The sequence below is a fragment of the Equus asinus genome, chromosome 20, assembly GCF_041296235.1.
Source record: "Equus asinus isolate D_3611 breed Donkey chromosome 20, EquAss-T2T_v2, whole genome shotgun sequence".
NCBI lineage: Eukaryota > Metazoa > Chordata > Mammalia > Perissodactyla > Equidae > Equus > Equus asinus.
Genome location: NC_091809.1, coordinates 21,275,302 through 21,291,333, shown reverse-complemented (window position 1 = coordinate 21,291,333; position 16,032 = coordinate 21,275,302). Strand labels below are relative to the sequence as shown.

The 16,032-nt window shown below is 43.2% G+C and overlaps 1 protein-coding gene across 4 annotated transcripts; it reads right to left on the bottom strand.

Moving 5' to 3' along the window:
• Positions 1 to 262: 262 nt before the first annotated feature.
• Positions 263 to 15,328, bottom strand: LOC106824484 (zinc finger protein 266-like). Of its 4 annotated transcripts, none has more exons than XM_070491931.1 (7): positions 14,700 to 15,328; positions 12,032 to 12,179; positions 4,622 to 4,707; positions 3,885 to 4,011; positions 3,163 to 3,324; positions 2,555 to 2,637; positions 263 to 2,061 (listed from the first exon to the last, which is right to left on the bottom strand). In XM_070491931.1, the coding sequence occupies exons 6-7, from the start codon at positions 2,555 to 2,557 to the stop codon at positions 706 to 708; spliced, it is 1,359 nt and encodes a 452-aa protein (XP_070348032.1). In that variant the 5' UTR covers positions 2,558 to 2,637; positions 3,163 to 3,324; positions 3,885 to 4,011; positions 4,622 to 4,707; positions 12,032 to 12,179; positions 14,700 to 15,328; the 3' UTR covers positions 263 to 705. The 4 variants fall into 4 exon arrangements, with proteins under 4 accessions (XP_070348032.1, XP_044608663.2, XP_070348031.1 ...); XM_044752728.2 differs by having other exon boundaries at positions 3,163 to 3,246; XM_070491930.1 differs by lacking the exon at positions 12,032 to 12,179.
• Positions 15,329 to 16,032: the final 704 nt, after the last annotated feature.

Below are 16,032 nucleotides of genomic sequence, written 5' to 3'. Positions count from 1 at the left end.
GTTAGAAGACAATTAAGTGTGAATCCTATTGATCCACTTTTGACCAGATAGCAACCTGGAAGGTGTAGCAACTAGACCGGCCTATCAGTAGACAGAAAGACACCTCATACCCAGGAATGATCAGGGCCTAATCACAAAGGCTTCTATCTATAGGACCACTCGGAATGCTATGTATCTCAGAAGACCCCACGGTTCACAGTAAGGGCAGCATTCCCCGTATTTCCTATACTCAGTTTCTCTTGAATTACCCTATGTTTATCAAGGAAGAGAAACAATCTTACGAAAAATTTTATTGACTATACAACATTTCTTACAAAGTTTTTCTCCACACCAAAATCACAAGTGAACACAACCAGAACAATTTTCTCACATTACACCACTTGGATTTCTGTCCGTTTCTCATATATTAAAAAAAAAAATATTCCACTGAGGAAATAGACAAGGGCTTTCCATGTTTCTTATTGGTACAGTTTCCCTGTTAGTCCACACATGCCGGGTTGTGATGAGATTCTGACGGCTCTCCCTCATTCCTTACATTTCCAGAGCATCTCTCCAGTGTGGTCCTTTCATATCTTCAAAGTGAATCGGGACAACTCAGGGTTTTACCACATTCCTTACACTGACAGGATTTCTCTGCAGCTAAGTGCTTTCATGGTACCAAAAGGAAATGCGGAAACTGAAAGCTTTTCCACATTCTTTACGTTTCTAAGGTTTCTCTCCAGCGTGAGTACGCTTGTGAACAATCAAGTACAAAAAACTGCTAAATGTTTTCCCACATACATTACACTCAATAGGCTTTTGTCCAGTGTGAGTTCTAAAATGTCTGTTAAGATGTGAGGAAAGAGCAAAGGCTTTCCCACATGTGTCACATTTAAAAGGCTTCTCTCCAGTATGAGTTTTTCTATGGTCAGTAAGGCTTGAGGACTGAGTGAAGGCTCTCCCACATTTCTTGCATTCATAGGGTTTCTCTCCAGTGTGAATCCGCATGTGAACTTTAAGGGACACAGAACGTTTAAAGCCTTTTCCACATTCCTCACATTTATAGGGTTTCTCTCCAGTGTGAGTACGGTTGTGAACGACTAAGTATGAAGAACTGCTAAATCTTTTCCTACATATATTACACTCAAAACGCTTCTCTCCAGTGTGAGTTCTAAAATGGGCAGTAAGATGTGAGAAACTAGCAAAGGCTTTCCCACATGTGTCACACTTAAAAGGCTTCTCTCCAGTGTGAATCTTATTGTGGTAAATGAGGCCTGAGGATTGAGTGAAGGTTTTCCCACATTCCTTACATTCATAGGGTTTCTCTCCAGTGTGGGTTCGCATGTGAACTTTAAGGTGCATGGAACGTTTAAAGTCTTTCCCACATTTCTTACATTTATAGAGTTTTATTCCAGTATGAATTCGACTATGAACCTGAAGGTACGAGGAACTTCTAAAAGATTTTCCACATACCTCACACAGAAAGGGCTTCTCTCCCATGTGTGTTTTAACATGTCCAATAAGTTCAAAAGACTTAACAAAGGCCTTCCCACATTCCTTACACTGAAAAGGTTTTCTTCCAATGTGAACTTGAACGTGAGCGTTAAGGTATGCAGATCGTTTAAAGGATTTTTTGCATTCCTCACACTTGTAATGGTTGTTAGCAGTGTGAGTTTGTATATGCGCACCGAGGCTAGCAGAGTGACTAAAAGATCCTGAACAGTCTTTCCACTCATAGAGTTTTTCTCGATTGTGAATTCTCGTTGGTGCCTGAAGGAAACACTGATTAGCAAAGGCTTTCCCGCTATCACTGCATTCGAAGGCTTTCTCTTGCATGCTAGTTTTCCTGCACACGATCGCTGGAGTTGGGCTGATGGCTTTTCCCCACTGAGTACACAAACAATGTTTCTCTCCAGGTGAGGTTTTCTTATGCAGAGTGAGGGAGCTTTTTCCATACTGACTGTCGTCATAACTGTCCCCTCCATTTTGAGTTCTCCTCTGGGTCTTAAGACATGAACGTTCATTGAAGACTTTCCCACATTGCTCACAATCATGGAGTTCCCACCCATTGGGAATTCTTTCCTGTTGAAGAATGAAGAATGATCATTCAAAGATTTTTTAGACTCACTAATTGATCCCACCCATCTGAAAACAGAAACATCATTACGATGATGATGATGATGATGGCCATTTCTATTACATTCACACACTTCCTACCCTGTTCATTTCTTTTAAGTTGAATGATGGAATCCTTTGGCCAGAATGATATGCCATCTATTGTAATTTTAAAAGACTTCTGTACAGTTTCATGGAATTGTTTTCAAAAGTCAATGTCTAGTTATATAAGTGAAAATGAGTCCTTGTGTGAATTCTGAAGCAATGACTTTCAAGCTGGGTTTCGGAAATACCCCAATTCAACAGATGCAGAATATCTTCCCAGAGACATTGCTCTCTCGGACAAAGCCACTTATCTCAAATATTTATCAGTTATACTCATGTGCTATCTAATGAAAATCTCAATCTTTGCTGAATGTGGAAAACAAGAAATACCTCTTTTTAAACTTACTGTTCTTACCATTTCTAGCCTATTGGATGTTTTCTCCCCAAAAATATCCTGCTGAATCGTCGAGTCTTTGGTCTTAAGTTGCAGTTCCCATTCTAAAATTTAAAAAACAACAAAAAAATGTTGGAATTTGCAAAAGGAAATGCAGGCTCAAGGAGTGAAAAACAACAAGGCTCACAGTATTAATTCCAAATTAAACATATTAAACAAAAAAAGGGCAAGACAGATTTGAAGAGCATGGCTATGCCAAAAATTTTGCAATGATAAGGATGTGCACTCAAGATTCAGTAGTTGATTAAAACGAATCTATGAAAATTATGATGGGGAAAAGAGACAGACGCTATCAGGGAAAAGAAGTAGGAAAGTTATAGACAAAGCGCATATATCTAAATAAAGTTAAAGAAGCAGAACAAGTCAAAGAAGCAGCAGAACAAGTCATCCTGTGAGATCACAGGAAATTTTCATTAAATGTAAAGAATGTATGAGAAGCTGACAATGCCCAAGGTTTCAGAGACCAGTGACCTCAGCCTTCTGGAGAAAGCATGTCTTAAAGTTTCCTCATTATGATTCTGACACACTGAGATTTTCACTGGCCAGGGAAGGTCTTCACGCTCACTCACCTTGGAAGACTCCTCTCCCCGCTGTCCTCCACTCTTCTTCTTCTTCCAACCAAGAGATCAGGTCGGGTTTGAACACCTGACATTCTGTGCACAGGGAAAGACGTATTAAGAGAAAAGGCCTCCGCAGACGACAAATTTCCCCATGAATCAGGTCCTATATTTCTGATGAAATCAGGAGTAAAATTATTTCAAAAGACATAAAAATGCAAATATCCCTTCTGTACATCAAAGAGATTGGTTATCTCTTGCTTCTGAATCCTATGTTCAGATATATATATACACACACATTACAGAGCATTCAGACTTTTATTGAAATAGGAAATAAAGTAAGTATGAAAGAGATATGCATTCTCATGGAGAAACCACCACACCAGTGGTTGTCACACTTTATTTTCCATTGGACTCATGCCCAGTATCTTCATTAAAACAAAGATGTCAGGGCACAATGCCAGAGTTTCACTCACTATGTCAAAGCTAGAGTCTGAGAATGCACATTTCTAACAGAGTGATGGGGATGGTGTTAGTCCTAGAACCACAGTTTTACAGAAACCACACTGGATTAAAACCCACTAGTGTAGAGACTAGTGTTTGCTAGTGTCCCTTATGTGCAGATTTCACTCCACCAATACTGGAACGTAGTAAACACATCATATATATATATATACACACACACATCTATATATCTGTTCCATAAGAGGCTACAGGAAGGATGGCAGCCTTACCTACTGTGGTCAGGATCTTGTAGGTCTCCAGCATCACATCTCTGTATAGATTTTTCTGGGCTGGGTCCAGTAAAGTCCACTCCTCTCGGGTGAAGTGCACAGCCACATCAGTGAAGGCAACCGAGTCCTAAACCATCACACACAGGCTGGGTCAGTAAAGTAACATGTACACCAGCGTTCACTGGGGAATGAGGATGGGAGAGGAAATGGTAACAGAGGGTTTCATGGTCTCTCATCATCTCCCCCAGGGTGCAATGGTCCTATGTACTCTTCTCTTGGTCTACACTCACTCATGGTTGATCTCCTCCAGTTACAGCTTTAATGGAACCTCTAACACGTGAACTTATCTCACCACAACTAGACTAAAAGCTCTTCTCTTCTTAGTTTCCTCTTGCTGCATGGTTCTAAGCAAACTGCAGAAACTTGGAAAAGTTGATGAATGTATCAAATCTTTGAGAAATGCACACTTTCATCTTTGTTACCATGTCAGACCATGTAACAAAATAAAAAATATGCAGTCACCATCCTAAGAGACAATATTAAAGGTAATTATTGAAATACTGAGATTAGTCACAGGAACCAATATGAGAGGCTCCACTTTGGGAGGGAATTCAACAGGACTCAGTCCTGGAGTGGCTTGATTTCTTTCAGGAGCTCTGGAGACAGGTCTACCTAGAAGGAAATGTGTCTGTCTGGTGGTATTATATGTTATTTTGTAGGACACACTTTCTAATTACCTGAGAACAGTCTGTCAAACAGTCAGTTGCCATCCTTTCTGCCTCTATCTGTTCCTCAGGAAGGCAGCAAGGGTCCTTAGAAAGACCTAGGAGAAAAGAAACAAGGCATGAGGACGCAGAGATGACCACAATTCCCATATTCACCTGCCTGGAGGTCATTCCATTCTGGATTGAAATTCCCAATATCCCTTCACACTCAAGAAACCTCACACAAACACACACTACTGTCATCAAACGTCAGAGGAGTCCTGTCTCACCTGGAGCCACAAAAGGGGACTGGGAACTGTGAGCCATGCTGCCCATGAGGAAAAGCACAGTGGGTTCATTTTACAGAGGACTTAAGCCCTAAGGAATGTGACTCTTCACTCGTCAAGGCAATAAACTTGATGAACGAGATTATGCAGCCACTCTCCCTAAGGCATATGTACCAGGGAGCTGACTTAGAGCACAGCATTCTCTGCCCCACCTAAGCTCCTCCTACCTAAAGCAGCAGCACAAGTGCTTAGGTCCAGACCAAAGGACTCTATATTGTGCAGGGAGAACCTAAATGCTCCTAGAACAGTACACTCTATAACAAGAGCATCAGTAACATCAACTGCCATTTACTGAGGACCACTGTACCAGATATCTCACTAGGAGCTTACAGCTCACTTACACATTTGGCAACTTGAATACCTGAATCTACTCTTCCAACTCTAAATTCTGTATGATGTAAACACAAATCAAATATATCTGATAGATATTAGTGTCCACTGAATTTAGAATGCTTCAAATATAGATAATATCTTAGTTTTTTAAATATTGCCTTCATGCTTAATATTTTCAATATATACATGATCTGCAAACTCTACTGGATGGTACTGGTCAAGACTGCTCCTGGGCATATGAAGAAAAGAAAAATGAAATATTTTATTTGGTCAACACTCTTGAGCTTCCCTTGATGGATGCCGGAGAAGCCTGAAGCTCACATGGGCCTCCTTTTAAGTTCTTATCACTGTCTTATTCCTTTATTCTTTCAGTAAATAACGAAGAAGTTAAGTCCCTGTACCAGGCACTCAGTTGAGGGCACTAACCTATACAGAAAATGTCCCAGGCATTAAGGACCCAACAATCCTACTGGAGAACATAGACAATAAAATAATAATTGATATAACAATTCATCGCTGATATGGGAAAACAATCAAGCAGGTGAGAAAATAACCAGTGTCCTACATACACATGTACATATAATCACATATATTCTATTGGTTCCTGAATAAGAAAATGGAAGAAAAGGGAAATAATCATTAGGTCTTCTGAATCTGACCCTAAAAGATTAGAGAAAGCATGTTAATGTTTTTATAAAAGAAGTCAGGATACATTAAAGCCTTGGGAAGCCCCCACAGGTCTTGGTTGGAAACACTCAAATCAAACAGGTCTGCACTCTCCTTTTTCCTTGGCCAAAGGGCAGGGCCGTATCACACTCCCCCAACATCTGCCTATTGTACGAGCCTCTTTCAGATGGTGAGCACCTTTTCATTTCACTTTTCAGTTCGTTTTCCACCCAATTGGCTTTTATATTTATTTGTTTCTTCCACAGACTTCCTTCATGTGTCTTAAATCATCCTTTAACATTCTGTATTTGAAGGTCATCTTCTTTCTGTTAAAAATCAGTAACTTCTGGTGTGATGCCAGCATCACAGCAGAGCATATTGTTCTGTCTCGCCCTTCTAAGTTCCAACCAGTAGGACAGGCACAGAACAACAAAGGACTCTGCACAGCACACCAGAACACCTGGGAGAGCCATACATCTACACATGTGAAGGGGGGCTGACTAGACTTCCTGTACCTTGTGGAACCAGGAGAGCAGTGGCGGCCGCTCCTGAGACTGGAAGTTCCGGGAGCTGTGGCCGCACCTCCCATCAGAGAATCCCAGAGCTGAGGTAGCACAGACGAACGGAAGCCCCAGGAGTCCAGGCAGCCCACGCTGCTGGAGGCACCAGGGAGCACTGCAGGCCCATGACCAGAGGCTCCGGGAAATGTGATACCTGTAACCCAGCGCCCTCCCCCTACCCTGGTGGCAGTGCCTCTGACACCAGCCCTTCCAGCAGCAGGGGTTGCATCCAAGACTCTGATACCCTCTGGAGTGGCAGCAGTGCCCCTGGCCTGAGATTGCAGGAATCCTGCTGGTGTAGAGACCAGAGGCTGCAAGAGTCACAGCGACACTCATGGCTCAGCCCCACCCTCTCCTCAGGCAGTGGCAGGTAGCACCATCAACTGGAGGTTTCAGAGCCACCAGAGTGCCCAGAACTCAGGCCCCAGTGGTGTTACACCAACACTGGCCCTGCCGGCAGGTGGTGCTGCATACAACACCCTGGGTCCCTGATAGTGGTGGTGCCTGTTTCCTGAAGTTCCAGGACCCATGCAGCCACTGGAGACCAGAACTTAGGGACCCCAGTGGCACTTGTGACCCAGGTACTCCTTCCCTTGTGGTGGTGGCAGTGTCGTCAATGAACATGGGCAACCTGGTGGCAGCGGCAACACTCACAAACCCAGTATCCTGGCAGCAGCAGAGTGCTGCCAGCACCCCTGGATAACCCAGGAGCAGCAGTAGAGGGGGCACATGCGGCAGCAGTGTCTGAGCCCATGGAGAGCCCAGAGACCCAGGAAACAGTGACAATGGAGCCAATGACCCCAGTCCTCCCCAGATGCACGTGCAACTTCTGTCCCCTCACTCATAGCAGTGGTGCCTGCAAACCAACAAACCAAGACCTGGCAGAGATGCCTGTGACCCCAGCTCCTGCCCTGCTCTCCCTGTGCCAAGCTGCAGAGGGGGCACCCCCAACCCAGGCAACCCCAGAAGCAGTAGAGGTGCTCTTACCCCAGTGACCATACAGGTGACACCCACAACTGCAGCAACATTGTAGGCAGCAAGGAAGCAGCAACTACAGAGGCACAAACAGCACAATGAGGATACTGATGACCCATCTGGCAGAGACAGTGGAAGGTGGAAAGCACAGGCTCTCAAATACGACAGAAGCAGCTCAGAACCAAAATAAACAGCTTACCCAGATAAGAAATATGTTTCCTACCCCAAATGCACCATCAGAGCAACAACTCAACCACTGTTAAAGAACAAAACGAATCCAGCAGCATAAAAAGAATTGACATTTCTCTAGCAGCCACACTTAAAGTCATGGAAGACTGATCTAACTGACAGAGAATCCAAGATGGCTGTCATGAAGACACACAAAGGCTTACAAGAATACTAAGAAAGACAGCTTACTGAACTGAGGAATAAAATGAATGAACAGAAGGAATCCTTCACCAAAGAGATGGAAAATTAAAAAAACAAATAAAATTCTGGAGCTGAAGAGCAGATAAATGAGGTTAAGAATAAAGTAGAAAGCACTGGAAATAGAGCAGAAGATATGGAAGAAAGAATTAGCAAGCTCTAAAGTACAAATCTAGAAATGATTCAGGTGGAAGAGGGGAGAGAAGTAAGATTTTTTTTTTAAGATTTTATTCTTCCTTTCCCCCCGCCCTGAGCCCCCAGTACACAGTTGTATATTTTTAGTTGTGGGTCCTCCTAGCTGTGGCATGTGGGACGCCACCTCAACATGGCTTGATGAACGGTGCCACGTCCGTGTCCAGGATTCAAACCAGCGAAACCCTGGGACACCAAAGCAGACCACATGAACTTAACCACTCGGCCATGGGGCCAGCCCTGAGAAATAAGATTTTTTAAAAATGGAGAAATTCTACAAGAACTATCTGACTCAATTTGGAAAACCAACACAAGGATAATGGGTATCCCAAAAGGAGGAGAGAGGGAGAAAGGAGCAGAGAGCTTATTTAAAGAAATAAAAGCTGAGAACTTCCCAAACTCGGGGAAAGAACTGGATATACAAGGCCATTAAGCTAATAGAACATCTAATTATCTAAATTCAAAACGACCTTCCCCATGGCACACTGTATTAAAACTGTCAGAAGCCAACGATGAAGGAAAAGTATTAGGGCAGCCTGGGAGAAGAAAATAACTTTCAAAGGAAGCCCTATTAGGTTATCAATGGATTTCTCAGCAGAAAATCTATAGGCTGGGAGAGAGTGAAAGGATATATTCAAAAGACTCAAGGTTAAACACTGCCAGTCAAAAATGCTCTATCCAGCGAAGCTATCCTTCACAGATGAATCGGAAATCAAGGCTATCCCCAACAAAGAGAAGGTGAGGAAGCTCACCACCACTAGACCTGCCTTACCAGGAAGCATGAAAGGAGCCCTCCTGCCCAACACAAAAAGGCAAAGGAATACAAAGTGTTGAACAAGGTGATAAACAGACAGAATCAGTAAACTGCAACTCGGTATCAGAATAGGATAGAAAATAATTATAACATAGGGGCTGGCCCGGATCCTGGGTGCGGACATGGCACCGCTTAGCAAGCCATGCTGTGGCAGGCGTCCCACATATAAAGTAGAGGAAGATGGGCATGGATGTTAGCTCAGGGCCAGTCTTCCTCAGCAAAGAGAGGAGGATTGGCAGCAGATGTTAGCTCAGGGCTAATCTTACTCAAAAAAAAAAAAAAAACAAACAAATGCTAAAGAGAAAGAAAACATTAAAAATAACCACAAACACTTAATTGGTCATAAACTCACAATACAAAAAGGGATAACTTGTGACAACAAAAACATAGAAGGGGAAGAGGAAAAAGATGGAATCTACATAGAAAAATGGACATAAGATGCGATCAGCAGAAAAACGACTATCTCACCTATGAAATCTTCTATACAAACCTCACGGCCAAGTGTCAGAGATGCTGTGGAGAAAAAGGCACCCTCATATACCGCTGGTGGGAATGTAAACCGGAGCAGCCACTATGGAAAGGAGTATGGTGATTGCTCAAAAAATTAAAAACAGAAATACCATATGATCCAGCTATTCCACTTCTGAGTATTTCTCCAAAGAACACGAAAACATTAACTTGAAAAGATATATGCACCCCTATGTTCTTGTAGCATCAACCACAATAGCCAAGACTTGGAAACATCCTAAGTGCCCAGCAAGGGATGAATAAAGTGGTGCATATATGTATACAATGGAAAATTCAGCCGCAAAAAAGACAAAACCTTCCATTTGCAAATAGGTGGATGCACCTTGAGGGTATTATGCTAAGTGAAGTAAGTCAGATGGAGAAAGATAATTACCACATGACCTCACTTATATGTCGAAGACACACACACACATACACACACCCACACATACAGAGACCAGATTGGAGGTTACCAGAGGGAAAGAGCAAAAGGAGTAGAGAGGCATATGATGTGTAAGGTGATGGATGGCAACTAGACTTGGTGGTGAACACGATGCAGTCTATACAAAAGTCAAAATACAATGATGTCCACCTGAAACTTATATGTTATAAACCAATGTGGGTGCTATTAAAAAAAAAACAACAATAACCTTTAATAAATCAAACACAGACCAACAAGCCAAATGCTGACACAAAATGGCATCTGAATGACGAAAACCACTGAAAGTTCCACACTTCATTATCTACAAACCAGCATCACCCTCACAACCTCTCAGTCCTTATTCTACAGTTCAGAAGACCCAGAAACACATAGGTTACAAAATCCGTGTGTCTAGACTCACACTATAACTGTCCTTACTACCGGGGTCTCAAACTGGGGGTCCTCGGGCTCAGTAGGCCCAAGAATCTGTTTAGTTAGGTGGTGTCTGCACAGAATGCTTTTCTTTTCTTTTCACTTTGTAATTGAGGTTCTAAAAATATACAATTAAACACACACATCTTAAGTATTTAGTGGATGAGTTTTGACAGTCTCATGTAATCCCCAGCCTAAACAAGATACACAACACAGTTCTCCCTCCACACAGCCTTCTTGCACCTTCCAGTCCATTCCTTACCCCTTGCTCCCAGATGAGCAATTTCTGAGTTCAGAAAGTTACTAGACACACTATTCTCTATTTGCACATTAGGCAGCTTACATAGCATTTCCAAAGTACATCCTAATTGATCCGTCCTCTATTGTTTGGTTTGACACTATGGGCAAAATATATTAAAATCTCCCCCCAGAATTGTGGCCTTGTCTATTTCTTCTTCTCCTTCCGTCAGGCAAAGCTTTATATATTTGAAGCAATGTTACTGAGCGGATAGACATTTAAATATGTATATTTTTGGAGAAACAATCTTTTATCATAAAGAACTCTCTAGCTGTACTAATGCTTTTTAACACTGCTGTCTGACATCAGGGTCAGCTTGCTTTGGAGAGGTTTCTTTGCATCATGGGCAGCATCATGTCTGTTTTGGATGCCAGTGTCTGCCAGTACAAAGAGCGGCACAGGACCTGACTCACTGAAGGCAGCCAGCGACTGGGGATGAAAGGCCAACAGAGCTTTCACATCACTTCTTGCCAATAGGAAAGACATTCGCAGAGTCACAAGACATCCTCATCAAGCTTATCTTCAGACTCCTGACCAACTGTTTCACTATGGCACAGCTGGCTCATTGGGACACCCAAGTAGCAAAGGGAGAGGGTAACATGGATATTTCCAAGCCACGTGGAGCCTTCAGGTGCTGGCAAACTGTATTGTCAGGGGAGTCTTCTGGTCCTTTACCTGTGGAGTGATGCTAGCCCCCAGATGCATCACTGTTTATAAAAAGTCAAAGAGGAGGGGTTACTCTGGATGTTCAGCCAGGGAATCAAAGGCCTGATCCGGGTAGGAGAAGGAACCTCCAGGTGGACTACAAGACCACTCTATGTTTATTAACACAAACGTTTGCTAAGATTGATAATAACACAGTGAATTACTGATTCTGATTAATTCCTTGAATGAATGTGCTATTCACAAAATTAACACACATCTATACTTTCTCTTATTTTCTCTTGATTCACATCATTTGAACAGATACCACTCATTTTTCCTGTCAGGTATACACTGAAGATTAGAATCTTGTGTCAGCTTTTCCCACAACCAAATAAAAGGCCTCTACCGTCAAATTCAGGAGTAATCCTTGACACACTCCCCTCTCTGAGCCTAGAAATGTTATCAACCAAATACAGAAGGTTTCCCATCTCCTCCTGGAGTCCCTTCCCACGTGGCTAACTCTGATGCATTGTCTTTTTATGACTTAAATATTTATCAAGTCCTGTACCTTCACCTGTTCCCTTATCAGGAGAGAAAATAATACCATCCTCTACTTTAGCTCCAGAACTCTAATCAATTTGTAATAATACATTTATTTTCTTGGAGAGATGTTTGTCTCCTCCGATAGTTTACAAGTTTCCTAAGCACAGCCATGGGTTGAATTTTTTCACTAAGCACTAACTAAACATTCAAACATTCATTAGGTGGGGGTATATCCTCCAACAAACAAACAGATGAAGGAAATGCCTGGATTCTTTCTCTCTTACCTTCTACAAAATTCTCAAATTGGGGCCGGCTCTGTGGCCGAGTGGTTAAGTTTGGGCGCTCTGCTGCGGCGGCCCAGGGTTCGGATCCTGGGCGCAGACATGGCACGGCTCGTCAGACCACATTGAGGCGGCATCTCACATCCTACAACTAGAAAGACGTGCAACTAAGATATACAACTATGTACGGGGGGGTTTGGGGAGATAAAGCAGAAAAAAAAAAAAAAAAGATTGGCAACAGTTGTTAGCCCAGGTGCCAATCCTTAAAAAAAAACCTCTCAAATCATTTCATTTTGTTTTCCATAACAATCACCCACCATCTAGGTTCCATGATCATGTTCCAAAACTTCTTCATGATAAGAGTCTATCTTGACTCCACGCCTTGACTCTCATCTTTCCTGAAGTCCATTCCCAAAGCAGGAGTTAGTGGGTTCTATTTAAGTTGTAATTGATTGAAATCACTCTCCTGCTAAATCATCTCAGAAGATTCCACGGCCTTAGAATATTGTCCAGAGAACCTCACTCCCCTGTCCCTGCTCTCCACTCTATCTCCCACCACTGTGTCTGTTCCGCTTCTGCCAACCCTCTCTCCTCAGTTTAAGAAATACACCAAGGTATCAACTATGCTGGATTTTGCTCATCAAGCTCCCTTGACCTGAAATTTCCTCACCCCCTCACCCACTCTACAAATCTCACAATAGCCCAAGGACCCGACCACGTCAATCCTACTCAGGCTTTACTCACAACTTAAATATCAATCCCTCCCAATACATATGACCAGCTCATATTAAACCATTCTGATGTCCAAATCACAAACTTGCCAGTATTCGTTTAATATCTGTATTCCCAAAGAGATTGGAAGCCCCATGGTGGCAGTACTATGTCCATTTTGATCGCCATTGTTTCTCTGTCCCTGACACACATCCTAGCTCATTAAAGGAATTCAATGACCATTTGTGGATTGAACTGTCATTCCCCACAAGAATGTTACAGTACAGTATGCACAAATAAAAGGAACACAAAAATAGAATTACTACCTAATAATCATGTAAAACTCACACAAAATGCCTGCATAGAATATAATATAAACCAAACACTGCACTTCTTAAAAATTATTTGAATATTTTTACTCAGGATGAAAGTGGACAGGTATTCTATTTGAAAACAAGTGCCTTGAAGTGAAAACTAAATTTTTTTCGTTATGGTTCTTCATATTTTTAGACATGTTTTTAAAAAGCTCATTCACAAACTACCAAATGGCATAAGACCTGTAGAAGGAAATTTGTAATATCCAGAAAAAGTAAATATATATTTGCCCTTTGACCTAGAAAAACAACCTGAGAAACTTGCCCTGAAAATACACCCCCACAAATGCGAGACAACAAATACAGAAGTTTATTCACTGCGGGTGATTAACAGACGCTAAGATAATTATCAGAAAGGCTGTTGGGGAACAAGATATTCTGAGTATCAAAATATGACCCCACATAGGACTTTTGTATTCACAAGGAAAAGTCCACCTTTAAAATAGAGTGCTCTGCTGATCACTACCTTAAGCAAGTGATCAAAGTTGGCATCACTAACTGAGGGATGACATAAATTTCTGACCTCCTGACAGAATGCAATTTGATCTATCCATCACTTACAAATATTGTGAAATAATCTTCTGAAGCCTCTACACCAGGAGCTGGCACACTTTGGTCACAGGCCTGTTTGTGTAAATAAAGCTTTGTGGGAACACAGCTGTGCCCAATTGTTTCCTTAGGTCTATGGCTGCTTGCCCAGTACAAAGGCAGAGCTGAGTAATTCTCACACCTTATGGCCTGCAAAGCAACAAGTACTTACTATCTGAACCTTTTCAGACAAAAAGTTTGCCAACCTCTGCTCTGGACCCAATTACCAGTTGAGGAGAAATGGAGGAAAGGTTTACACACACCAAGAAAATTAAATCAGAAATATCAAAATGCGTGACTTTCCATAAGAATGTGTATGATTCTTCAAACAAGAGCAACTGATCTAGGTTAACGATTAAAAGATATAAACAACGGCCATATATAAACCTTGATTGAGTCCTAGATCCAAAAACATATTTTGGAACAATGTGGAGAGTTTTAGTTTTTACTTAGAGTGCATATTTGATGACATTAGTCTTTTTAACTATCCTGGGTGAACTAATAGTATTATGATAGGATAATGTCCTTATCTTTGGGAGATGAATAACCAAGTATTTAAAGGTCAAGTATCACGCCTGCAATTTATTTTCAACTTACTTTCAAATAATTACCATAAAGTGTATTTGTCTATGGAGGGAGCAAACATGCAAAGTGTTAACAATGGTGAATCTACTACAATGATCACTCACTGCATTAAATGTTCAAATTTTCTGTAGGTTTAAGATTTTACAAAAGAAAAACGTGGGGAAAAGAACACATTTAGTGCAAATATCCTATCAATGGTAAACTGAACTATTCTAGAACTGGTGTCATAAAGTCTCCATCTTTTTCTTCTGGAGGCCCCTGACTAAAGCTCTGTGGGGATGGATGGCCCTAGCAGCGCAGAAAAGACAGCTGAGTATTCTCGCTTTTCTTTAGGTGAGACACTTACGGTCAACATCTGCTTATAATCATATACACAAACATGCTCACCCCTGACACCCAAGAAACTATCTTACCTTCATGTAATACTCAAAAACGGAAGCCGCAAAGACAAGGCCAAATTCTCCGGTGACACGTTCTGTCGCCCAGGAAAAGCAGCAGAGGCCCCTGACCCACTTTCCCCCGGACTCACAGCCACACGGCGGGGTCGCAGGTCCTGAGGACCGGAGGGCGCGGGGCCTGAGCAACCGGACTGGCACAGCGGAGCTGCTTCTCCTTCTGGGGAAAAGTCTCGAAGGTGACGCAGAGGCTCTGACCAGGGAAGCGCAGGGGACGCCAACGCCCCGCACGGCGCCCTTCCCGCCCCGGCTCAGCGCGGGGCCAAGCGGCCGGGCGGACGAGCGGAGGCCCGGCCTCTCTACGGAGCCCCTCGGGTCCCGGGCCGCACCTGTCCTTTAACGCCCTCTGCGCGCCCAGGGCCCTCCCTTCACGGGCCGCACCGAGGACGGAGGGACCCCAACGCTACAACGTAAGCCTCCCCAAGATGCGCGGAGTCCCGGGGCAAAAAGACGGCGCGAAGTGGTGACGCCACTTCCGCCTCCAGGGCTTGGGCTGTCAATCACGTCCGTCCATTTCTGGCAGTGAACTCGTAGTTCTCCCCGCGTGGGTGCCGGTGGGCCCTGGGTCGCTCCGCGCGGGGCTGGGGGCGGGAACAGGCCCCGCCCAGGAGGTTGAGGCCAGAAGACGGCCTATGGGCGGGGCTACGGGCTGGGGGCGGGGTTGGCGGCGGGACGTAGCCCAGCGCTGGGTTTAGACGTCGGAAGGGAGAGGCGAGGGGTGGGGACTCACGTCGCCGGGTGCTCGTCAAAGGCTGCTCCGCGGGACTGTTCTCAGCGTCTTGGAGCCGTTACCATGATTCTCCCTTAATAATGTGCCTGCCAGTCCATGAGATGGTCTATCGTCTCCATTCAATCCATCCCCTATTTAAGCTTTATTTCCCGTATTTCTTTTTATTTACCTTGGACACCATGCTGACCTCTGATCTTTGATTCTTTTGAGTTCGCAGTGTATTCACCTCTTTCATGCTTTTTTTTCCTTCTAGTATGTATTTCTGGTTTTTATTTTTCCGATCTTACCATTTGGTCAAGGCCCCTCATATTAAATTGTGAAATAGCACTGATACCAAGTTTCCTAACTTAGGAATGGTTCTAGAGTTTCTCTAGTAATCATGCTGGCTATGGGTCTCAGTGAGTGACCTTTGTGGAGTTAATAATGGTCTGTTTAAGTCTGGATTTACTAGAACATTTTACCAAGAATTGTTCATGTGTTACTGCCCAAGTGGGCTCCTCTGCTTATGGCAAGACTTGCCAATAGTCAGGAGGCAAGGTGGTAGGCGAGAAAGGACTTTAT

Excerpts from the sequence above, each read along its gene's own strand:
- LOC106824484 (XM_044752728.2), bottom strand. The coding sequence starts at position 4,654 with ATGGCAACTGACTGTTTGACAGACTGTTCTCAG. Across the intron at positions 4,012-4,621 it reads GTTTGACAGACTGTTCTCAG|GACTCGGTTGCCTTCACTGA; the intron begins GTAATTAGAAAG and ends GTGATGGTTTAG. Across the intron at positions 3,247-3,884 it reads CAAGATCCTGACCACAGTAG|AATGTCAGGTGTTCAAACCC; the intron begins GTAAGGCTGCCA and ends CCCTGTGCACAG.